At 37.7% G+C, this 25953-nt stretch overlaps 1 protein-coding gene across 1 annotated transcript; it reads right to left on the minus strand.

The window, feature by feature from the left end:
• Positions 1-166: 166 nt before the first annotated feature.
• lgi1b (leucine-rich, glioma inactivated 1b) lies at positions 167-20682 on the minus strand. The gene is made up of 8 exons (XM_073027457.1): positions 20259-20682; positions 19801-19872; positions 16834-16905; positions 16663-16734; positions 11201-11272; positions 6093-6262; positions 4682-4846; positions 167-4596 (listed from the first exon to the last, which is right to left on the minus strand). The coding sequence occupies exons 1-8, from the start codon at positions 20441-20443 to the stop codon at positions 3776-3778; spliced, it is 1629 nt and encodes a 542-aa protein (XP_072883558.1). The 5' UTR covers positions 20444-20682; the 3' UTR covers positions 167-3775.
• Positions 20683-25953: the final 5271 nt, after the last annotated feature.

Consider the following 25953-nt stretch of genomic DNA (forward strand, 5'->3'; position numbering starts at 1 on the left):
TGTGAGGCTATCTCTATTAGTATTACAGTAAAATGATAAATTCTTTCCAAATATATGTTAATTTTCAGGTCAAAGGCATCCCAAACATTTACCTGATCCATGATGCATTATTTTGAAGAGGAAATCTTAACAGTCACAACTTTAGACACAGATTATCTCCTGAAAATGTGATTTCTTTATTAGGTGTTTGATAATAAAATAATCTATAGATCCAATTTCACAGCAACATTGCTGATTTTGTACATGCCATAGAAATACATTACAAAATGAGTTAATATTTTAATGCATATCAACCTCACAAAGATTTCCAGAGCAGTTTCCATGTAACTTGCCCTTTTAAGTTCCTCTCTTCCTTCTGTTTCCACATGAAACAATAATTAGCATATACTTCCTTCAGTTTAGCCTTCCCTAGCCATTGCTAATGACACAGTCTTCTCTCCACTGGGGGGAGTAAGATCAATCTGTGTGACTGCAGAACTGCTTTGTTCAGTTCAAAGGACTGCAAGACTATAGTCACCAATCACCTTAGTTTTCCACGCTTTGGACTGTCTGTTAGTTTCCTGTGCTATTCTCATGAAGCTCAAACTTCAAGGGGAAATTCTTAATTTTTTAATCAGGCACCACTGACTCCATATTGAGTTCAAAAATTTCATATCATGATTCTGCTAATCCTTGGTGTAAGTGATCTTGACTCATCTTTTGCCAGTTCTATTTGTCTGATTGCAAAGGCCTTTTCTTAGGAGAATCGCCCCTTTTGTCATTTTATCTCTTCTGTCCTGTCCCTTGTGTTTTTTTCCTCTTGCCCAGCTTGCACCACACCTTCAGTCTGTAGTGTATTGAACTAGCGAGTTCATTGATAGGCAATGTTTATTTAGTAGATCCTGCTGCGGTTAATTTCCAGCATTGTTAGTTTTCTGCTCCTGTAACTTAAAAGTTTGTATATTTCCAAATTAATCAATGGATGTACAACTGGCTATATTATCAAGATCGTTAAGAGCACCAAATTTCTTGGTATTCACCTGGCGGAGAATCTCACCTAGTCCCTCAACACCAGCTCCATAGCAAAGAAAACCCAGCAGTGTCTCTACTTTCTGCAAAGGCTGAGAAAAGTCACAACCAGACTATGTAACAGTTTCTTTCCCCCAAGCTATCAGACTCCTCAATACCCAGAGCCTGGACTGACACCTTACTACCCTATTGTCTTGTCTTATTATTTATTATAATGCTTGCACTGTTTTTGTGCACTTTATGAAGTCCTGTGTAGGTCTGTAGTCTAGTGTAGTTTTTTTTTGTGTTGTTTTTTTACGTAGTTCATTGTAGTTTTTGCACTGTGTCATGTAACACCATGGTCCTGAAAAAGCGTTGTCTCATTTTTACTACGTACTGTACCAGCAGTTATGGTCAAAATGACAATAAAAGTGACTTGACTATAAAAAGTGCCTGACCTTTTACTCTAATGCTCTGCAAATTCAAATTCTAACAGCATATGCATCTTTCCAAATTTCACCTCAAAACCAGAACGACCATTTGGGTCATGAGAAGTTTCAATGTACTAAAATATTTAAATTACAAGACTACTTTCCAAATCTCACAGAAAGCAATTGCAGTGAGTCCAGATATGTACAGTAGATTCCCTGCAGTGAAAAACTTAGCTACTCATCCTGTTTAGTGACCGCTTAACTTTAGAAATAGAAGATTTACAATAAAGCTCAGAGTTCTTCATTATAAAATGTACAGCAGTGTTTAAAAGACATTAAAACCTTAGCAGTTGAACTTGTACAAATATTTTACCTATTCGTCCATTGTAATTTTATAAGTAATTTCCAGACATAATGAGTAGAAGAGAGAAATGAAATAATGGTAAGAATATGCAACTGTATACAATTATATTTTAAATTCATTCAAATAGAATTGGACTTAGGAACAAAATTGTGCTTATTGAGGCACATTAATAGAGTCGTGCAGTGCAAGCCAACCAACACATAACAATATGTGCTAATGAATAAACCTTATAAAATTTTCATGTACTCTGCCTTTGTAAAAGAAAATCAGATCACTCCAGGTCTGATGGGGTGAGATACATAACAGTGAGAGAGACCAATAGACTATCAGTTAATGGGCATTAGGATTTTGAGGGGAAGGTAGGGTTATCTACTAGGTACTCTGATTGGTTTTGTGGGATAATAGGAAACTGTGTTAAGACAGCATTAGGGACATTGGTTGGCTGCTACAAATTAATAAAAGTTATTGGGTCGTAGTGTCAATTGGGTTGCCTCAAATTAGGTGAATGTGGGGCATGGCTTCATTAAGTAAGAAGCCTTATTTGAGACATGTTCTCAGGTTTGTGACCTGAGATCTCCTCTGACAGGCTCATTTTAAATGATGTTGAATCAGATCTTCTGTGCCTTGAAAGGCTCTCTTATGAAGTGACCCACACTGTCTATAGGAAAAGCACAAAAGATGCAAAATCCCAGAAATTATATCCAAAAACCTGCCTTTCGTATGTCTTTGTGCATGACTGAAGTCTTTCATGTAATAGTGCTTCAGGTGTATGGTATATGTAACGCCCTGGTAAAGGTTTCACTGCTAACGTTCATTTAATGGTCTTTCGGTAGAAGCAGTATTTGGGTTATTGTTAGAGATATTGGGGCTGAGAACGTGAACTGTCCAATCAGGAGAGAAGTTTGGGGGAGTGGGTTTTTTCTTGTGCCTGACGCCGGTGTGACCCTGGATCTTTGTTCGGTAGGAGATGAAGAGAGAAGACACTGGAGACAACCAGTTGTAGGATTTGATCCGGTTTAGACCATGATTTGATGGAGAAGGTGTGGTAGTCTACTGAGGATCAATGAATGTGACTTTTGTAAGAACTGAGCTCCAACCTGTGTACATTTGATTTTAATTATAATGGACCGTTATTGTTCTTTTCCCTTTCTTTTCTTTACTAACCCTTTAGTTAAGTTAATGTTCATAAATATACATCATTCACACAAACCGGGGCTTGGAAGGGACAGACAGCCCAATCTCATGGATTTGGCGGGACTAGAGTGTGTACTCCCTACATGTAAGCGGCCCAAGAGCATTAGATCTATTGGCGCCAAGTTGGGAGACTGCCAGCCAGGGCTATCGAGCCATTTCCTGGGATGCCTGCAGAGAAGGGGGAGGGTACATGTACATGGAAGTTAAAGCACAGGATTCTTGGAACTTACATTAAGTGTTACGTTGTCCTTCGCAGAGATTTTCCATTAAAATTGAATCATGTACCACACGAAGATCTGATTATGACACAAGATCTTATTGCTAGGGGCAAATTTCTAATTTCATTAAATACAGTGATCTGAACAATATGTCCTACAGTTTTATTTCATGCAGTGGAAAATTGAAATTGTAGATTATCTGATCAATAATTTGGGCATGCTTCACTAATGGCTTTATTAACCTCTAGGTTTATATATCTAGAACATACTTTCATGAAGTAAAACAAACTCATTTGAAATGAGGATATATTAGCAAAATGATCCAATGAGTTACTCAGACAACTAAGGTGATTATGCACAAAGGTATCAATTGAATATGTTAGGTTCATTCAGAGTGACAATTTGCTAAAGAGCTAAAATGTGATTTAACTGTAAAATTATTGTATGGTAATGGGAATTATTGATTTCCTTGCAGTGTTGAGTACAACAAAAAAAATTGAACAGTACAAAACTCCGCAGTAACTTAATTAAAATATTCATTTATACACGTAGTTCCATGAAATAGGTCTTGGTCAGCCTTTTTAGGTCCAACTTGTGTCAATTATAATGTGTTCATATATTTGTGTTTTGGCTTTGAAACTTGATACAAACAAAAACTCACGGTTGTCTGCTAATACAAAAGTGAATCCCCTTGGAGACAGGAAAAAAGTTTCATTAAATTTCACAAATTTTCTTTTTTCTGTATTCCACTGAAAAATCTGGGTGAGCGAGAAGTCACTTCCCAGGAAAGCATATTGCCATTTGTTTATTTGAAGAGGCTGCAGTACCATGGATCCTCTAGATGGAAACGACTGTACTTCCACAAACATGGAGCTTTCCCATTTCATTATCTTAGAGTCACCAAGGAATCTTGTTAAGCAAATGTACAAATTATCTTTGATTTTAAAATGCTTGACTGCATGTACATCTTCTGTATCAGGAATGTCAATGCGCCAAGCAAATTCTTTCTTTCCTTTGTTCCACTGAAAGACCACAGGTCGTTGGGAGCTACTTAACAGGATTAAATGTGGCTTGTTAGCAATTTCAATGTACTCCACATCTATATCCCTGTACCAACGATGCAATAATTGATGAGAATAAAATCCATTTCCATTCCATTTGTAGATGGTTGTAGTTCCAGCCTTTGAACTATCAGCAATAACGAAGAATGATTCTCCCTCAATTTGAAATGATTCAATGTCATTTGGTTTTCTGATTTTTAAGATATTAATATCCTGTGTTTTAATAAACTTATTGGCAAAAGTATCTCTTTTATATATGTGAGAGCCACCAAAGAGCTGGGCAACAACAACAAATAGCTTACCCTCGACAATCAATGGTTTACAGAAAACTGTTGAAATGCCTGTGTAGAGATTCAAAAATAAATCAGAAACAATGAACAAAGGAACTAATGATTTTTTTCCAATGTAAATGAGAGGCATTCATACCAGTAATGTTGTCGAAATTCCGAAATTCCATTTCCACATGATCCCATTCAAATATGCTGCAGTTCCCAGCAAAAGGTTGCGTAATCACTACATATATATCATTCATGTAATTAAAGCTTTCAATTGATATCGATTGAAATTTCAGGGTCTGGTAAGGAACAAAATCTATAAAAAGAAAGGTCACTGTACATTAGTCATAACTGTAAGAACAATATCATTCAAGCATTACTGAAGCTAAGACAGTAAAATATTTTTTCTTCTTTAATTAGCTAACTTAAAAAAAACCTTCAAATGAAATGAAGTTTACTATTTGATTAGATGAAACTCTGTAATGTTGAAATCAGCAGAATATACGACCAACACAAATGAGTTCTAAGCCTAAGGGAACAAGATTTTTAAAAACGGACTGCACTAGGTAAAACCACTAGGAACTAGAAGAACTAGTATGTGTCAGATAGAGCACCTGTAGATGCTGTACACAACTTCATCCTGCACAGTTACTATCTTGCAAAGAGTAACCTACAACACAGTCCCATGGTGAGAAAAAATATCAATAAGAATATAAATAAAATCAAATACCGCTTTAAAAGCCTTGTTTGTTCCAAAAACTGGGCTCTAAAATGACAAGGATGATTTCAAATAGATCAACATCTGTATCAACAAGGGTCTATCCCTATCCACTGACAGGAGAAGGGGCAAAGACAGGTTACTGTTGCATTAAAACCAGTCACTTTGGGCAGATGGGGCTCATCAGCTGTGGTTGGCAGCTCACGAGGAGAAAGGAAACTCTGATCTTAAACCTCGACCACCTTGTGGCTATACCCACTCATGGGGAAGGCGTTGAGAGTAAACACCCAGGAAAAAAATCTGGAGCCGGAGTCCCTAAGACAGTCCTATGTTGAGTTCAACACTGACTGGAAACTCCTGTTTGTTTTTGAGGGAGAGACAACCTGACTGCTACACTAGACATGCTTATTTCTCCAGGGTTACTACAAGTGGAGGTTCTCCTGGAATTTTCTGGTTTGTTTCTTTCCCAACCTAAACTAACATTTGAGAATATATAATTAAACAGAACAAAGTTAATAAATTAAGAAATATCAGTATCAAATGGTGCATTCGTATAGGCTGCAGGATGGAATAAGAACTACTGGGAATCAAATCCAACACAAAGTATTTCTATTGATCAATCATATAGCAGCACTAATAAACTTTTGTATCTGCTACCTATGTCAACCAGTCTTCCATCAGAAAAAGACTGATGGTGGAGCCAACTATATATCAGAAGGAAAGCATCATGAAAAGTCTCAGTTTTCACTGAAATTTACAACTTTCAGAATGCAGAATACTATCAGTTTGGAAATTCCAAACTCTATTTCAGGTATAAATATATCTGAGATTTGGGTTGAGTCACCTGTGGTTATGCAGTCAAATTCATTAAGCGGGAGGCTGCGTATCTTCCTTCCCTTATACTGAACTGGATTTTCACAAATGATCTCATCAGCTGTTGCATTGGTGCTAATCAACCATCCAACCAGCCATTTCAATTTGCAACCACAGTGGAATGAATTGCCACCAAGTTCTCTGTGAAGAAAAGAAAGCACTTTCAGTTGGTGCCATGAGGCAAATCTCATGATTACATATTAATGTACAATATTTTCAAAATCAGTAAAAGTACAACTTTTATTTTATTAATGCAAATTCTTGTCAGCTTTGGCTCCGCATGACAGCCTAATTTGAAGTATTGTGTACAGTTCTGGTCATCCACCTACAGGAAAGACATCAGTAAAATTGAAAGAGTACAAGACAAAGCTTACAAGAATGTTGCCTGGATTTGAGGTCCTGATTTACAGGGAAAGATTGAATAGGTTAGGACTTTATTCCCTAGAGCATAGAAGTGTGAGGGGAGATTTGATAGAGGTATACAAAATTATGAGGGGCACAGATAGGGTAAATGTAAATAGGCTTTTTCCACTGAGGTAGGGTGAAATTAGAACAAGAGGTCATGGGTTAAAAGTGAAAGGTGAAAAGTTTAAGGGGAATATAAGGAGAAACTTCTTCACTCAGAGTGTAGTGAGCACGTGAAATGAACTCCAGTGGAAGAGATGAATGCAGGTTCAATTTCAATATTTAAGAGAAGTTGGATAGATACATGGACGGGAGGGTTATGCAGAGCTATGGTCTGGGTGCAGGTTCGTAGGATTAGGCAAATTAATAGGTGGGCCGAAGTGTCCATTTCTGTGCTGTAGTTTCCATGACTCTAAAAATCCCCAAATCAACATGTGTGGTAGAAGCTCCCATAAGAGGAAACATGCAATTTCTTGCCATTTCAGTTCATATGTCCAGAGATTGGGTGGGTTGGGGGAAGATAAACGGAATAGGAAGCTGATAAGTGAGAGAGCAGTTAAAAACAATTGTGAGAGCAGCATAAAACCACAGGGGGAAAAGAGGATTAGAGACAAAAAGAATTGTCATGGGTTTGGAAAGCAGTGAGATAGGATTTCAGATTGAAAATGATCATGGCAGAAAGGATCACCGCAGGAAAATGTAGCTGAGGGCAAGAACGTGTGGATCATGGGGAATCCCATTGCAAAGATGTACGGGTTGAAGGGGAGCACAAGTTAGCAAAGGGGGACGTTGGTTGAGTGGGAAATATCACGAGAGAAGAAATCACAGGATGTAATAACATAGTGAGGTAGGACTACACAGGGGGTTAGATTGCAGGGCAAGTTCCACAAAGTAGAGAATCTCAAGAAGCAGCATGAGGAAAGACATTCTTGCCATAGAGGGAGTACAGAGAAGGTTCACCAGATTGATTCCTGGGATGGCAGGACTTTCATATGAAGAAAGACTGGATCGACTAGGCTTAAACTTGCCGGAATTTAGAAGATTGAGGGGGGATCTTATTGAAATGTATAAATTTCTAAAGGGATTGGACAGGCTAGATGCAGGAAGATTGTTCCTGATGTTGGGGGAAGTCCAGAATGAGAGGTCACAGTTTAAGGACAAAGGGGAAGCCTTTTAGGACCGAGATGAGGAAAAACTTCTTCACACAGAGGGTGGTGAATCTGTGGAATTCTCTGCCACAGGAAACAGTTGAGGCCAGTTCATTGGCTATATTTAAGAGGCAGTTAGATATGGCCCTTGTGGCTAAAGGGATCAGGGGGTATGGAGAGAAAGCAGGTACAGGGTTCTGAGTTGAATGATCAGCCATGATCATACTGAATGGCGGTGCAGGCTCAAAGGGCCAAATGGCCTACTTCTGCACCTATTTTCTATGTTTCTATGAACAGTTTCATAAGGGGAAGAGGATGACAGGGAGGAGAGGATTTTGGGAAAGATAAGAAGAGGATTACAGTACATGAACATACATTTCCATGAACTACACTTAGGATGGTGATGAGTTGTTGGATGGGAGCACAGATCAACAATAGGGGAAGCTAGTTGCGGAGATGATTAGCCAGGAGACAATAAGGGAATGGAGGGGTAAAGCAGGAAGATAAGAAAGTGGAGATAATTCATTTTGTTGACACCTGAGGATATCAGCAGTAAGGAACAAGACTAGGTGACAATGATACAAAGGAGCAATCACTATCAAACTTAAAGAAGGAATCTATCTGATAGAAAGTGGATGTCTGACTCACAACAGCAGCCCAAGCAAGATAAAGTCCTGAAAGTAACAACGTAGCAGGCTTCTTCTCTTCAACATGTTCAGTATTCCTTTTTTAAACCTCAACTTTGCAGCAATATGAAAACGAGAATTATATGCCACTTGGTTGCACTGTGCATTCCTTGTATGTGTGTCATACACATAAAAGGCCCACAGTTCATTTATGGAAGAACGTATTGGCTCAAAAAGTAGCCAACCCATCACTCTAAACACTTTCATTATGTAGGCACAAAGATGTTGACCTATGCTGGAAATTTGCGGTTGATATCTCAAGTGGAATTTGTAAATCACTGCAACATGTTATCCTTGGCCTTGCAATTGCCATTTGGTAGAGTTTTATTCAAGCTTAATGTCATCAAATCAGGATAAAATCTACAAATGGATCAGAATTAGTTGGAGCTTAGGAAGCAGTGGAAAGAGTATTACCAGGCTTGCGGGGGGGGGGGGGGGTGGTTGGTGTAGTGCAAGATCTAATGTTTCTAAGAAGTGTTTAGCAGTTTGGTTTCGAAGGTCAATACAAACAGGTCAAAATTTTTGATCCACAAGTCTATGATGGTCTTTTAGCCTATCTACACTAATCCATGCATTAGGTGGGACAAAATTCAAATTGCTACATTTGACTGAGAAGAAATAAAGTATGCTGAACATGCTCAGCAATCTTGTAAGGATACAGTCTCCTCTGCACTGGGAAGTACCAACTGATCTGCAGGACATTCCTATCCAGTCCATAAGCACAGACTAGTCCGTCTGGTTTCCTATCATTTAAATTATCTGTCCTGCTTCTGTTACGCTCCCTCCATAGTCTTCTTGTTTGTTTCACTGAAGCTCAACATAAGCTCAAGGAAAAACACTTCATCTTATAACTGCGGCACATCAAAGATGAATCTAACAATTTCAGACCACGATTCAATTTGTCCAACTCTTTTACCTCTTTGCATATTTATTTTGCCTATATCATCATCCCTTTCAATTATTTAAACTCTCTCATCCTCCAATTGATTACCAGAACTTCATTGTCATTTTTTTTCCTCCAGTATCTTCTTCCTTTGTATCTTATAATTATTTCCAGCTCTAATAAAATGACATTGAATCGGTCATAGATTTTAATTGTTATTCATATTTCTATAGATGGGTTCTGCCACGCTGAATATCTCCAGCTCTTTCTGTTAAAGCTAAGACTAAAAGAAGGTTTATAGTAGATTGATCACATACAGTAATTTCAGAACAACCAACTATGTAACGGAAAGCTGAATCATGTAACTTAAATAACAGAGTAAAAGGGCTATAATACAATTTAGACTATTGCTCTCTAGGTATTATATATGCTGATAATGTAGATATCAGATAATGCAAAGTCAGGTCAGTTACAATTAGCATTAGGCAGCATTCTTAGCAAGTATTCCATGATGTATAAGGAATACGCAAGGGTCAGAAGATGGCATTTCCGGACCTCAGACTTTAGAGAGCGACTGTTCACTTTCAGTCATGAATTCTTTGTGAACAGACAGTAAAGTGGTTTGAAGACATCTCCATTTTAATTGATGTACCCCACTGTTGGTCTTCTTGAAATTGGAACCATTCTAATAATGAAGGGTAGTATTAGGTGGTCATGTGTAGTCCAGAAAAGTCTAATTGTAAATCAAAGGATATTTGCCTTACCTTTTTTGTACCATCACAGAAAGTAACTATGATAGGACAAGCATCGTCATGGATTCTGCTTCTTGCCATAAATAGATTATGTACATTGCTGCCAGTAACTGTACATTTCAGTCATTAAATTGCACGTGTCTAAAATTTATTTTGAATGAATGACTTATCTTGCAGAAATTTTGGGGACTATTAAAGTTATTTGCCACCACTAGTTGAAGTCTTTCTTCTTCATGAAATGCAAAAATGGTTGCAAAAACCAGGCATGTGTTGACCGGAGTTACAATGATTTGTCCATTAAATCTATGCACTTTGTTACAACACTTCCTGCAACAATATCCTGGCAGCTTTCTGCAGGTTTCAGTGCTGCTTTTGTCAAAGGAATCACAAGCCAGGTTTCTTTTGAAGCCACAAGTGGTTTCAGTCAAGAAGCTATGGACAGGAAACAATGTATCTGTTGCAGAGCTACACTAAATCATGAAGGTTTTAAGGAGTCTACAAGTCTTGAAATGATTCACCGTCATAAAATTTCAATGATAACACTTGTTATTTCAGAACTTCTGGAAATAAAGTTGATGAAAACGTATACATTTAATTTGCTAATATGAGTCACCTGGGTGTATCTAAAAATAATTAGACCAGGATATTCAGAGAAGCAACCATTCTATGTCATTCCTGGAACAACTTGTGCAATTCTAGCTTTGCACTTCAGTAAGGTAAGCCCAATTGCATAACTTACATTCTTCACACATCTCCACCCCAGGCCAGGTGCAATGCCTTCACGGCATTGACTTTCCCTGCAACTCCCAACAATGATCTTATCACCTGACTCACTGATTTCCTCCTACTCCTACTGCTCTGTCATCAAGACAGGCTGAAACCCTCAACTGCCCAGCCCCAACTCCCTGACTTCAGTGAACATCCTCCCAATCCCTACATGCAGCTGAACCCATGTATCTTTGACATTCATGAACATTTTAAAAGTATAACAAATAATAATCTAATTTAGAAAAACTAAAATAATACAAACACCTAAACAACCCATGGAACACCAGAAGTCCAGATAACATTTTAAATTAATTCATTGGGAAATTCACATTTTCCAACTGTGTTTCACATGGACGCACTCTATGGAAACAAGAAAATTCACACACTTTGACTGTATTAAAGGGTAAAAGTTTTCAGGACATGCCAAAAGTTCTTACACTTTGGTTAATGCATCCAGGTCTTTGAATAAATCTTTAGGAAGTGCTTGAAGGTTATTATTGGCCAAACTTCTGTTGAGGGCAAACAAAGGTACAAGAAAAAGATTAGTAAGATGTAATTTTTGAACTATACCTCAATTATTTTCCTTTCATCAATATCTAATAAACTATCTAAAAGCTCATAGAAAGTGTATTTTGTATTAGTACATTGAGATAAATTGCACAATGTGTACTTGGTCATAATGGCTATTTGAATCTTATTGAGATAAAGCAGTTTATTAGTTCAAATGAATGCTTATCTCAGGAAGAATGGAGGAACACACTTACAGAAGATATGATTATCCAATTCATGTCAGAAGGGGGTACTATTGTTACACCTTAGCTCAAGTGTGTGTAGCACAATGTGAGTTATGACTCATAAAAGTAGAGCTGCTTATTTTGGAGTGTGACTGCTGATTTCAATATGAGCAATCGACTCAGATTCATTAAACACAGCGATGACTCCAATCTGGTTTAACTAGGATGCCACAGTGGCTAAAGAATGAAAATTATCTTAATTGTAGAGGATGGATTTAAATCAAAGTGTAGCTTCAGGAAGTAAGATGTTGCTACCTTAGTTTAATTTAAAAATGTCAGGAAAGATATTGATTTCAGATACCTGATACAGCTTTAATTTTACCCAACATATTTCCATTCAAAGAGCCAGAGTGTCTGTTCATTTGTACTGCAGGACTAAAATATGAAACTTATCTTTGGTCTTATTATAATGACAATGCAGTTTGTTTACAAAAATTAAAACTGCAATGATAGACATGAAAAGTGAGAATTCCATATAAGTTCCGAGATAATGTATCAGAATACAATAAACGGTTAGTTCTAGCAATAACTAGGAAAAGCTTTATTGAACCCTGAATAGCAGATACCTCCAAGCAATCCTCTGTAATCCTTGCAGTACTATGTGAATCCAACAGTAATAGAAAAATCGAAAGAAAAATCACACTGGAAATCCAACATAAAAACAGTAATGCTGGATACACTCAGCACACCAAGTAATATCTGTGGGAAAGAAAGTCGATCTAATGTTTCAGGCTGATGGCCATTCATCAGAACTGTTCTGGTGACGGTTCATCAGACTGTAACATAAACTCTGTTTCTTCTTTTACACGTGACGTATGTATGACCTGCTGAATGTTTTTATGCCAGCATTATGTGCATTGATCTTTTTTTTACCACCTTGGTTTAATACTGAACAGAATGATGATAATTTTAACAATGTAGACTTCCATCAGTAATCCATGAAAGTATCATCTTAAATAAAGGGCTCAAATCCCGGATCAGATATGATCCTGGGATATGGTTGAAAATGAAGGACTTTGGGAATTTAGTCAATGACATAATGATTAAGGGGAATGGGCTTTGTGATTAACGAATGTCTTTCTTTGTGGATAAATGCCATTTCCCCCTATTAATTTAGGAAACTCAAAGGATGGGAAATGTAATAAGAGCAATAAAAGCATGTTAAACTAACATTTCCTAATCATAAAATAAAATTGAAAGTGCCTCTGGCATTGTCTATGTCAGAGGTCAGCATTACATTACAAATCTTAGGCTCAAAAATATCCTGTGCCTGAGAATATGGCCTTTAAGGCTTCTCTTGTAAAGGTGATTTTCTAAATACACAAGATAGTCACATAAAAGATGCTTGGGCAAATCTTAGTGATTGGAGCTGTGGTTCCAGCAGTAATATCCAGCATTTAATCATTTCATACTTCAGGAATCACAGACTTCTGTGATTGCAGTGTAATCACATGTATGCAGTGTCAAAACCAGAAGTCTAAGACTTACTGCTTGTAGGTACAGCCTCACCTCTCATACATGCTGCAGTTAAGACTTTATAGAATATAGAACAGGACAGCACAGAAACAGACCCTTCAGCTTATGCAAGCAACACACACAAAATGCTGGTGGAACGCAGCAGGCCAGGCAGCATCTAAAGGAAAAAGCACTGTCCTTTTATTGACGTTTTGAGCCGAGACCCTTCGTCAGGACAAACTTAAAGAAAAGATATTAAAAGATTTGAAAGTAGGAGGGGGAGGGGGAAATTCAAAATGATAGGAGAAGACAGGAGGGGGTGGGGTGAAGCTAAGAGCTGGAAAGGTGATTGGTAAAAGGGATACCGAGCTGGAGAAGGGAAAGGATCATGGGACGGGAGGCCTAGGGAGAAAGAAAGGGGGAGGGGAGCACCAGAGGGAGATGGAGAGCAGGCAAAGAGTGATGGGCAGAGAGAGAAAAAAAAGAGGAGGGGGAAATGTATAAATCAGGGATGGGGTAAGAAGGGGAGGAGGGACATTAACGGAAGTTAGAGAAAGCAAATTGAATTGAATGATCTTTATTGTCAGTATACATAGGTACAATGAAACTCTGTTTGGCTTCCTCTCAGGCAATCAAACAAAGCGGTAGATAAAAACAACAGTGATAGAAAAACAGTATATCAAAGTTCATGCCATCAGGGAGGCTACCCAGATGGAATACAATGTGTTGTTCTTCCAACCTGAGTGTGGCTTCATCTTGACAATAGAGGAGGCCATGAATAGATATATCCAAATGGGAATGGGACGTGGAATTAATTTTATTGATGTTTCGGGCTGAGATCCTTTGTCAGGACTAACTAAAAGAAAAGATAGTAAGAGATTTGAAAGTTTTATTGACGTTTTGGGCCGAGTCCTGACAAAGGGTCTTGGCCCGAAACGTCGATAGTGCTTCTTCCTATAGATGCTGCCTGGCCTGCTGCGTTCCACCAGCATTTTGTGTGTGTTACTTGAATTTCCAGCATCTGCAGATTTCCTCGTGTTTGCCCTTCAGCTTATGATGCCTGTGCTGAATGTGATACTAAATTAAACTAAGTCTGTACTGCCAACACATGATCAACATCTTTCCAATCCCTGCATATTCATTGTCCATATAACTCATCTTAAATGTAAATATCATTGTATCTGCTTCCAGTACTACCACCTGGCAGCCCAATCCTGGCACCTCTCACTCTCTGTGTGAAAAAACCTGATCTGTACATCTCTTTCAAAATGCGGGAGGAACTCAGCAGGCCAAGCAGCATCTATAAAAAAAAGTACAGTTGACGCTTTGGGCTGAAACGTCAACTGTACTTTTTTCCATAGATGCTGTCTGGCCTGATGAATTCCTCCAGCATTTTGTATGTGTTGCTTGGATTTCCAGCAGCTGCAGATTTTCACTTGTCTGTACATTTCCTTTAAACTTTACCACTCTCACCCCACAGTATTTGATATTTCTACCCTGGGTAAACGTTTCTGACTGTCTACCATATATATCTCTCATAATCTTATAAACTTATATCACGTATCCTCAAACTCCTCAACTAGGACACTCCAGAGAAAATAATCAACTCTGTCCAACTGCTCTGTATAGATTATACTCTCCAGGCAACATTCTAGTAAAAAATTCCAAAGCCTCCAAATCCTTTCTGTAATGGTGCAACTAGATCTGCAGACAAATGTGAGCTAACCAAAGTTTTATATGGCTACAACATGACTTCCTTATCCTTATATTCAATGCTCCAACATATGAAAACAAGGATGTCATATGCCTTCTTTATAATACTTTCAGGGAGCTACGAACTTAGTCCTCAAGGCTCCTCTTTATATTAATGCTGTTAAATTTCTGCCGTTAACTGTACACTTATCTCTTACATCTGACTTTCCAAGGTGCAATATATCCCATTTCCTCAGATTAAACAACATCTGCCATTTTTCTGCCCCTATCTGCAACGGGTTTATGTCCTGCTATATCATTTGGCACAATTCTCCAATGTCCACAATTCCAGTGATCCACTGATCTTTACATTGCCTGTAAGTGTGTGTGCATATAGTGTATACACACACACACATACATATATATACTATATATGACTATGCATATATGTGTGTGTGTGTGTGTGTGTGTGTGTGTGTGTGTGTGTGTGTGTGTGTGTGTGTGTGTGTGTGCACGCGCGCAAGCCAAATCCAAACTACCAAGTCACATGCATCTTAGTCTTCTGGTTCAGCCTACAACGATGGACCTTGTCATAAGCCTTACTAAAATCCATGTAGACAACATCCACAACCTTATTCTCATCACCTTTGTCAACTCCTCAAAATAAAATCAAGTCTGCTCATTACAAAGCAATGCTGTTCTAATGTATGTAATTCCTATCCCTAAGAATCCTCTCCAATAGCTTCCTTACCTCAGATGTGAGACTCATAGGCCTATAATTTCCTAGATTGTCTCTATTTCCCTTCTTGAACAATGGAACAACATGAGGCCTTGTCTGTAGCTAGTGAGGATGCAAAGAATTTCATCAAAAGCCCCACAACCTCAGCTCTTGCCTCTTTAAATAAGATGGGATATGTCCTGTCAGGCCCTGAGGACTTATGCTCTGCAAACAATCCAGCACTACCTTGATCTCAGACTGTTCTACTGTACAGGCAAGCTCTTCCATGTCCTTCTCCTTAGCGAATACCAATGAAAAGTACTCATTTGTTACCTAGCCTACATCCTCTGACTCCAAGCATAGATTCCCTGCCTTATACTTGAGTTATCCTTTCCTCACCCTAGTATCATCATAGTTTTAAGTTAAGTATAAAATGCCTTGGAATTCTCTACTTGCCAAGGGCACTTCATGGCTCCTTGTGCAATTTACTTCAGTTTAAACAATTTCCTAGAAACGCTTGGATCTGAGGCACCACTGATTTCATTTGGGATTCTAGGCCTAGATTATTCTATTTCACTTTACATTTTTAATTATGTTCAGATTTTATGTTTTTTTACACTTTTACAGTAGAGCTTTAGATGTTTTAATTATCTGCTTCAAATTTAATTGCTTTTAAATGTTTATGAAATTTGCTTCCTCATAGCTTTGTTGGGAAGTAAGACTCTCTATCTGCCTTGTCATTTGAAAAGCCCATGGGGGGTAACCTGGAGAAAGGGCTTCTCCACTTTGTTACATGGAACTCTGTTGCAATCTTGCTTTTGAAGAATGATATATTGTATCAGTAGACAATGATCTCAAAGAACAGGCAGCCTCCAGCATCCAGCACAATCTGGCCTAATAAAAATGGATAGAGAGCAACAAAATCCTTTTTCTTCAATCTCAATAGGAAATTGAGATTTGTCAATATGAGAAAAGCACCTAATCACTTAAATCTTTGCTGTAGTCAATTACACCTTGTCAACGTACATTTAAGTTACCATTTGTAGGATGATTATTGATCAGAACAAAAAGCAAGAGTTAATTAACACAAACAGAAACACTGAGTTGGCAATTATATATTTAATAAACAATTCAGCAACATTAACTCTGATAACTGTAATAATTTTGCATTTACTTTAAAATTCCAAATTCAACATTGATCTATTGATGTTTACTGATTAAATAACAGAAATGAACTTACAAATGAGTTAGAGTCTCAAGTCCTCGGAGAGCATGTCTTGAAATGGACTGGATTTTATTATTTTCTATAAAGCTGAAGAAAGAAGTATTAATAACAATAATAATATAATAAAAAAGTTAACATGAGATGTGTGATTTTTTTTCCCAATAAATAGATTTAGCATATACTTACAGATATTCTAGGTGATCGAGTCCCTTGAATGCATCATTGGCAATCAAATAAAATGTGTTTGAAGTGAACAAACTGTCAAATAGACAATTTATTAAAGTTTACAAAATCATAACAATCTTTAAAGCTCAATTCATAACTTACTGTTTCAAAGCTACATTAGGCAATTTAAAGTTGATAGTAAAGTCCTTGTTAAGATAGTCAAAGAGTATGGACAACCCTGTGGTGTACAGTGCAGCTACTGAACATACTTTGCATTGCAGGAAATTTATCATCTTTCAAAGGGATTCTAGTCCCTTAAAACAGGTCATTCCATGATTACTTCAGGGTTCCTTTCCGTGAATTGTTTGTAGCCTGAAAAGTTGGCAGGTCGGAAATGCAGCCACGAACCAAGGTCCCACACAGCAGAAGATGCCTGCAGCTTCACAGCATCTGTCTGAGCTGTACACGAGTCAGGGAGTCATAAACTAGGGAGGACCTGCATGTGGTCATAGGAACTACACAGCAAAAAAAATGCATTTGTTTCACTTTGACGGCAAAGCTTTGGCAGTTGAGGTGGAATAGGCATTGTATTCATGGTGTATGCCTAACAGAACAATTGTTGCACGTCCAATTCTCTATCCAAGCAACACACACAAAATGCTGGAGGAACTCAGCAGGTCAGGCAGCATCTATGGAAAAGAATAAACGGTCAAGGTTACGGGCCAAGGCTTTTCATCATAATCTATCAAAGGAAGGCCTTAAAGTCAAACCATTAAGAGATGTGGCCTGACATTGTGTAAACAAGGCTTCAGTTAAAGAGTGATGCTTTTGAGGAACATTATTACTCCGTGGTCACAGATAAATACCAGAAAGCTCAACAGCCAAGAGTATTAAAACACCTGTGACATAATTCTGCACTTTAGCTCTATTTATTTTCCCTCAGCATGTGAAGTCCAGCTTCATCTATCAAGATTTCTCTGGAGGCCATCCTTATAGTATTCCATTTGGCCTTCATTTTCTTTCTCAGTTGGTGAGTGGGGCATACACCAACCTTTCTGCTAGGCAAGATATCCGTGCCCTTGGACTGCACAAGTAGATTAACAGCACCTGGTGAGCAGTTAACCTTTACATTCTGGTAACCTTTGTCATAGAGGCTAAGATGCAAATGACACAGTGGACTGTCACAGAATAAAAGCTTTAGTACTGCTACCAGGATACCAGGCATTAACCCGTATGGCACAGTGTATATCATCAGAATCAGATTTATTGTCACTGATGAAATCAGTTGTTTTGTGACAAAAGTACGGCGCTGGTATAATGAATTATTTTAAGATACAATAAAAATTATAAATAAATAAGTAGGTCAAAAAGGAACAGTGAGGTAGTGTTTATGGACCAGTTAACAATACACCATTTTTATACATGCCCATACACCACATGCAGGTCCTCCCCAGCTTATGAATGCCTGACTCATGTTCACCCTTGAGATAATGGATTTAACGCCTGCTGTGATGACCTTGGTTTGTGACTGCAATTCCAACTTGCCAACTATTCAGGTTACAAACAGTTCATAGGAATGGAATCCTGAAGTAACCAGGGGATGACCTGTATAGTTATTAAAGGACTAGAATCCCATCCAATGGGGATAAATTTCCAGCAATGCAAAGCATGTTCAGCAGCTGCACTGCACACCATAGGGATGTCCATGACTTTTACGAATCTCCTGTCTACAGCTCTCTGACAAGGAATCATTATTTTCTGCTCTCCAGAAATAGAGAGCATCCACATCCTCCTTTTTGAGTAGCATATGATGAAATGTGATCTGTTGCACATCTCCAAGAAAGCATCCGATGTGGGCACTCTGGCATTAAAGCACAGCGCTTGTCAGTCAGAAATGAAGTTAGCCCTATAGCTGAAACACCTGGCTAATATCAGCAAAGACGGCCTTACTGAAAGCTTGTTGCTGCATGTACTGTTTGATGGTGAGCTTCAGGCAAGAGAAGTTCTTTCTGAATTCCCTGGTGCATATGGCCACCTGCTGAAAGCCCCATTCATCCTCCTCCTCCTCCTCCTTACCCTCCTCTAGGAAGTTAACCTGTTCTGCTTCTTAATCTTAACCTGTTACTGTAAAATACTTCACTTTTGGTTCACCAGTAACAAGAAGGAATTCAAAAAATGAAAATTTAAAATGAATCCTCAAAACATATTAAAAGTTAACAGATGCAACCTAACTATTTGACATTGTTTTTGGTAGAACTGAATTATTATCTTCCAAGAGCCCACATAAGCTCCACAAATGTAATAAAACTTTCCAAACAAATAAATGGTAATTGAAATTTTTGAACAATTAATTTTACTAGGTTAATTTGAGCAGTTCAGTCATATTATATGAATTTCAATTACTACAATATATTAAAAAGTCATTTTGATGATGAAGCGAGATTAAATGCAATGGCTGTTATAAAGTACTGTATTTCATACAACTAGCATTAATTTAGCACAAGACGACATGACAATAATAAATGATAAATAAAGGTTCAGCCAAAGAGGGCAATAATTTGATGATGAAGAAATGGTTAATTTTGTTTAAAAAAAACATAACTACTACTAGGCTCTATAGAGCTTATTACAACTGGCTATTTTTGGGCAGTCTCGTCTAGAGGACATGAGCATCCAAAACCTATTCTATAATATGCAAAACATGTGGTTTGCCATTTTGCACTTTTTAATAGCATTAGATTACTAATATGCAGTTTACCATTAACCAGCTTTCCACCTAGTAAGATATCAGGATATATGGGGGGGGGGGGCTAGGTTTTCTCCTCATTTTAATAAATAGAAAACATAGCCCACACTTGAAACATTTGTACCTATTAGTGCTGCGTTGCTGGACAGACTCACAGACAATTCACTTTTATTCTCAAAGAACCCTGAGAACCATTTCTGAACTATGCGAACAATTGCGAGATTTAAAAAAAACAAGCTCACAGAAGCTGGAGCGACTTTAAATTCATAAAGCTTCTTTCTCGTATTTCGTGGAAAGCAGAGTTCATGAATGACCTACAAATAAAATGAGCTGACATAAATCAAATTAAATTGAGAGGCATTCAAAACAGCAAATTTCTGCTTTTTGATCATGCATAAATTTTTTTAAACTGCACACATTTTCAAATAAAGTACAATTTGACAATTATAATCACGCAGACTTATGTGTTTTATTTGCAATATTTCAAAATAAATCTTAACAACAGTATTCTGATATAAAATGTGTTGCAAATTACATTGCCTGAAAAAATGCTAAGCTATTCCAAACACAAATTCTAGTGCCGGAGATGATCGTTTTCTAAATATCATAGAAATGTTAAGTAAATTTGTATACAGAACAAAATTGCTTACATTTTCAGATTATTGTAAAATTATTGCAGTTCTGGTGATGTAATACTTACAAATTAACTACTCCTGAGGGAAAACTCAGTGGAATCGATTTTCTGTTGTAACATTGGGCTGTTTCTTCGGTACATATACAACTTTCAGGACATTTTACTGGTTTGGCAACAATTTTTGAAAGAAAAAGACTCAGTATGCAGACTAACAAAGTGAATCTTCCTGTAAATTTACTAGCATCTCCCATTATGAATCCATTCAGAACAATGATTGCGGTGAATATTGCTGAAGGTAAGCAATTCCTGCTGCTTTCTGTGCCTTGTTTTCTGGCAAAACAACTTTTGCACAATGTTTTGATCAAGCAGCAATGATTGCACCATCTAGTGAGCACATATTAAACTCAAGAAAGCTCCTTCACTGCTGTTTTGGTACACAATGCATTGTACTCAAATTGCCTTTTTCCTCATCGCTTAAAAGACTTTCCATTTACAAATCCTTGCATATAAAATCAGTTCTGTACACATGCAAAAAATAGTCTTTATCTCAGCCAATGTATTTGTCCAGAACCACTCCCAGCTTCCGTGTGAATCCAAAACTCTGGCATGGATTACAGCAACAATAATAAAAAATAAAGTCAACTTCAAACCTTTTGAATATACAAAGATAAAAGCCCAAATGTGTGAAGTTTTGTTTACATCTTCTCAAGCAAAAAAATGATTTTTAAGAATTATTTATTTAAAACATAGTATAAAGCATAGTAAAACCAGTATTAATGAAAGCAATGTTGATCTTCCTTAACATCTCTGGCCTGCATTTTTGCTAGGAAATAGATTCTGAAAAGTGTGTCAAGTGGTGATCAATGAAAAATGTAAAGAATGAATTTTATTACTGCACTGCTGCTTTATTTCATCTGCAGTGCTCTCTCAAGTGGGGTGCTGGCAAAAGACTGGGAGCCTTTCAAACAGGAATCTTGCTTCCAAAAACCTAAATCTATCGAATGGTGGTAGGAGTAAAGGTGGGGACTGAGTTCTGAGTTAAAAAGAGCGTTAAGAGTCCTGAGGGAAGCAGCTTTCTGCAAATCCACTCATTACTTCTGTAAATAATTGTTCTACTCTTTTAAATCTAAATTCTATGTATCTAAGAATTACTAATAAGGTTCTGTTAAATCTTCTTACAGATCTGGTGATCCGACCTCCAGAAGCTGATCTACCAACCTGACTCACAGACCCAAATGGAACTGACCAGCAAGGCCTAGGAAGATCCTCCACGTGGAAGATGGCACAGGGGTGAAGAACCAACCTCAGGGATTCCAGGCCATCCTCGACTACACTGGAGAACTCAACTTAGAGACCTTGCATCATAGACCATTGGGAATAAACATCCAAACAGCAGGAGCACTGGAACCTACCCCCAAGGGCCAAACTGTACAGAGGCTCCACCTACCCAAAGAATCCTTCCATCTTATATATTTTATCTTCTCCCCTGGCCTATCAGGCAGAAGATACAAAAGCCTGAAAGTACAAATCACCAGGCTCAAGGAAAGCATCTACTTCACTGTTATTGGACTACTGAATGTTTCCCTCATAGGATAAAATGGACTCTTGACTTTACAGTCTACCTCATTATGATTTCGCACCTTATTGCCTTTCTGCACAGCATTTTCTCTGTAGCTGTTGAACCTTATTCTGAATTCTGTTATTGTTTTACCTTATAATGTCTCAATACACTGTGTAATGATTTGATCAGTATGTATAGTATAAAACAAAGCTTTTCACCATCCCTCAGTACATGTAACAATAATAAATCAATCAAATTCCAAATCATAATAGCAGCACGTGAGAGCATACAGTATATCACCACGGTGATAGGCAGCCATTTTCACATTTCCCAAGACTCAATTGTGTGGTTAAATTGCTGGCATTTCTCAGCATAGATAATGACAATTTGCAAGACCTTGATGTACTTGCATAAATCTTAATCTTAGAAGCCACACTTCACTAGCAATTTCTCAGATGTTCATGTGTGCCCCATAGAGAACAAAGGCAGAGAAACAGATTTTTAATGTTCCTCACAACTTTCTCCAAGGAATCTGTGACGGATTTGACGTGACATTACATTTGAGAGTCCAGTCATTTGATGGGTCTGTAGGCTAAGTGGTGTAAAAGTTGTTACAACATTTAAAATAATTTACATTTTGTTAAAAACATTTTAACCATTTGTGTTTGCAACTATAAGCAATTTTGTTTATGTATACAATATTTCATTTTTAGGCTTTTAAATGTTTTGGAATATCAGAAAACAGAAAACTTTAACAGCTTTAAGAGATGGCAAGCCAGGCTGAGTGGCTTTGCCATCTATCAAAGGCCTCCAGAACAATTCCGTGGTTTGCATTTCACTCTGAATATTATTTAAATACAGAGAAGATCGTTTTGTGGAAGTGGGAACACTCAGACAAGTGCAGGCGATATATCCTGTTTAGGAAAAATTTGGACCAACAAATCTTGCCATGTTACTTTGTCAACAGTAATGTGGAAACTTCAGCTGCTGGAACAAGAACATGACTGGGGTGAAGACAGTAATTTTGAACTGCTAATATCCAAAGTCCCGTATGGGAACACAAAACTGGAATGCACTCAAAGTAGAGAAAACTCCCTTTCACAGATGTTATTGGCATGTAAAAAGATCTGTAAATTTATTTGCACTGAGTCCCTTTGGTAGTCTTATAAAAATTAAAATCATGAATAGTGGGCATCTTCTATAATCTTTGAGGTACAAATGATTTTGTTAAGTGTTCACACACTTATTGTGGTGCTTTGTTAAAATATATATTAACATTTGTGCACTTAATTAAAATTTTATTTGCAAAGTCCTTCAAGGAATCAATGCTCTAAATTTATTATCTTGCCTGCCATTGTGGAATTTATTTTCTGTCTTTTTAAACGTTTAAAAATAAATTGTTGCAGTTCCAGCTTTCAGTTTTAGTGCACAAGATAAAAAAACGGATTTATGCGACAGAAAAGTGGGCAAGCCAACTAAACGGAAAAGAAACAATTTTCAGATAACTTTGCACTGAATAATGCAGTTTGAAGTTATAGGTCAGATATTAAAAAATGAACAACAGTTTCAAGGATTTTATTTCAGCCTGTCCAACCAATGCAGAATAGCCTCAACCCTCTGTATTTCAGCCTCCTCACTTCCAGCCATGGCGATAAACTTTTGTCTTTGTAAAGGTGCTATACCTGTTTTGTCTGTCAAGTCCTTGAGAAGATTGTGAAATCTGTAGATCATTAAGTTGTTTTAAAAGTACATTGCTTAAAGGGGAATTACATGTTGCAGATTTCAATGAGAGCCGCTCGAAAAAAGAACATCTAGAAGTATTGTCCGCAGCCCACAGAACATTGCCATGGTGCCATCTTGCTCCATTTGCCTAGACCCATCTTTTTACTCTTTCACCAGTTATGAATAAACTTAGATATTCCTTCTAAATGAAAGCAATATGAATCAAGTTTTCACCAACACAGCTTTCTGCAGAGCTGGCCACTTCTATACAGTGAAACAATAAAATCTCCACTGATAACAGAAAGTAGTGCTGTGCACATCAGCAGCACAGATATAAATGAGTAGCTGAGGACTAATAGAATTGTAAAAATGCAATATCTTCCCACATTGCAATCCCCAGGATCACAAACTAAGCACCGGGATTACAAACTATTCACTAACCAATTGGGCAAATCCTCAATGGCCTTAATAAAATGTATAGATGTAATACTGACATAACCATAGCAACAAAATGAAGACATTGTATATTGTCAGCAGTAGGCAGGTAGGACAAGGAAGTCAGTGTTTTTGTTCACCTTTATTAGAAGAATACATATATTAAATTGTTGTTTGGTTGTGAACAGTTCATCACATCCTGCTGATAAATCTCAGCCTCCTGGTACATCATTAGTAGACATAATTCTACTATGTTTCCTTACTAGCTATGTGCAGCAACAAGATGGCACCAGTGACCATTGGCAACTTTCTTTGGGCTGCAGAAAGTTGTTCTAGATTTCCTCTTAAATACTCTTTTTAATTACTTTCACTACAATCTGCAGCATGTAAATTTCCTCTTAACAATGGACTTCTAAATCACAATGATCTATTGCTATTTATTTATATTTGCATTTGCAGTTTGCTTTCTTCTGGACTCTACTTGATCTTTCATTGATCCTGTTATAGTTACTATTCCATAAATTGCTGAGCATGCATGCAACCTGATCAGTAAACAACTACAACCCAGACTTATTTTAAAAATTAATGTAACTTTACTTAGCTTACACATTTAAATATCACTTAGTATGTATTTGACACCAAGAAATTAGAAGCATTAGACATTGAATAGTTTTGTATTCTTGCTGTTTAACAGACAATTTTCATGTCCATACAAGAAAAGTAGTGTAGATACACCACACAAGACTCTGGGGTACGTGTAACCTAGGTCAATTAAGTTGAGAATTACTGAAATAGATGTTTTATTAGAAAAACAGCAACTAGGGGAGACATTTGAAACTCCTTCAGGCTGGTTCATGATTCACAAGATAATAAATTATGTGTTACCTGAACTATATACAGTACAACTTATTTTGTCCCATGTCTCTCAATAATTCTGGTTAATAAAAATCTATCAAATATCAGTACCTATTGCCATTAACAGAGAATGACTTTGGAACACTTGGAAAGTCCAATCACTCCCAGCATATAGGCAGAGACTAAAGATTGCAATGGTGAAGGAGGTGGAGGAACACTTACAGGGCTGCTTTGAGGCTGAACAATATTCAGGGACTCATCTTCGAATCTGAATTAATATGTCACAGTTGTCACCAATTTCATCAAGATCTGCATGAATGAGTGTGTGCCTTTGAGAACAGACCAGACATAACCAAACCAAAAGCTGTGGATGAACCAAGAGTTTCATAGTCAACCGAGGGCTAGATCTGTGACATTCAAGACTAATGATCCAGAACTAAACAAGAAGTCCATGTACGACCTATAGAATGCTATATTTCAGGGGGGGAAAGCAATTCCAATTGAAGTTTGTGGCAGAAACAAATGCACGTCAGCTCTGTGGGGTTCATTTCCTACAAAATGAAAACTAACATTATGAATGGCTGTGCTGTTTCATTGCCAGATGAGCACAATGCCTTTTATGCAGGTTTTTGAAAGGCAAAATAAAGCTGCACCTGTGTAAATCCCTGCAGCATCTGGTGAACCTGTGATCCCTGTCTCAGAGGCTGATGTTAGAACCCTCACAAGGCATCAGGCCCTGATGGTGTACCTGACAAGGCATTGAAAGCCTGCACCAACCAACAGGTGGGAATGTTCAAGGACACCTTTAATCTCTCACTGTTGCAGTCAGAGTCAGAGGCTTTGAGAGTTTAGTCATTGCTAGAATCAATTCACGTCTATGCAGGGACCTGGACTCGCTGCAACCTGCCTATCACCACAATAGATCTACAGCAGATGCAAATCTCATTGGCTCTCCACTTGGTCTTGGAACAACCTGGACTATAGTGATAATTATATCAGGCTGCTGTTTACTGATTACAGCTCAGCGTTCAATACCATCATGCCCTCAGTTCTAATCAACAAGCTCCAAAATCTGGGCCTCTGTACCTCGCTCTGCAACTGGATCCTTGACTTCCTCACTGGGAGACCACAGTCAGTGCAGATTGGAAATAACATCTCCTCCTCTCCGACAATCAACAGTGGTGCACT

The sequence above is a fragment of the Hemitrygon akajei genome, chromosome 23 (assembly GCF_048418815.1).
Source record: "Hemitrygon akajei chromosome 23, sHemAka1.3, whole genome shotgun sequence".
NCBI lineage: Eukaryota > Metazoa > Chordata > Chondrichthyes > Myliobatiformes > Dasyatidae > Hemitrygon > Hemitrygon akajei.

What these genes read in the sequence shown, in the direction of transcription:
- lgi1b (XM_073027457.1), bottom strand. Translation starts at nt 20,443, where the DNA reads ATGGGAGATGCTAGTAAATTTACAGGAAGATTCACTTTGTTAGTCTGC. An exon ending in ATTTGACTGCATAACCACAG is followed by an intron (nt 4,847 to 6,092) that starts GTGACTCAACCC and finishes TTCTTTTTATAG; the next exon opens with ATTTTGTTCCTTACCAGACC. An exon ending in GAATTTCGACAACATTACTG is followed by an intron (nt 4,597 to 4,681) that starts GTATGAATGCCT and finishes ATCTCTACACAG; the next exon opens with GCATTTCAACAGTTTTCTGT.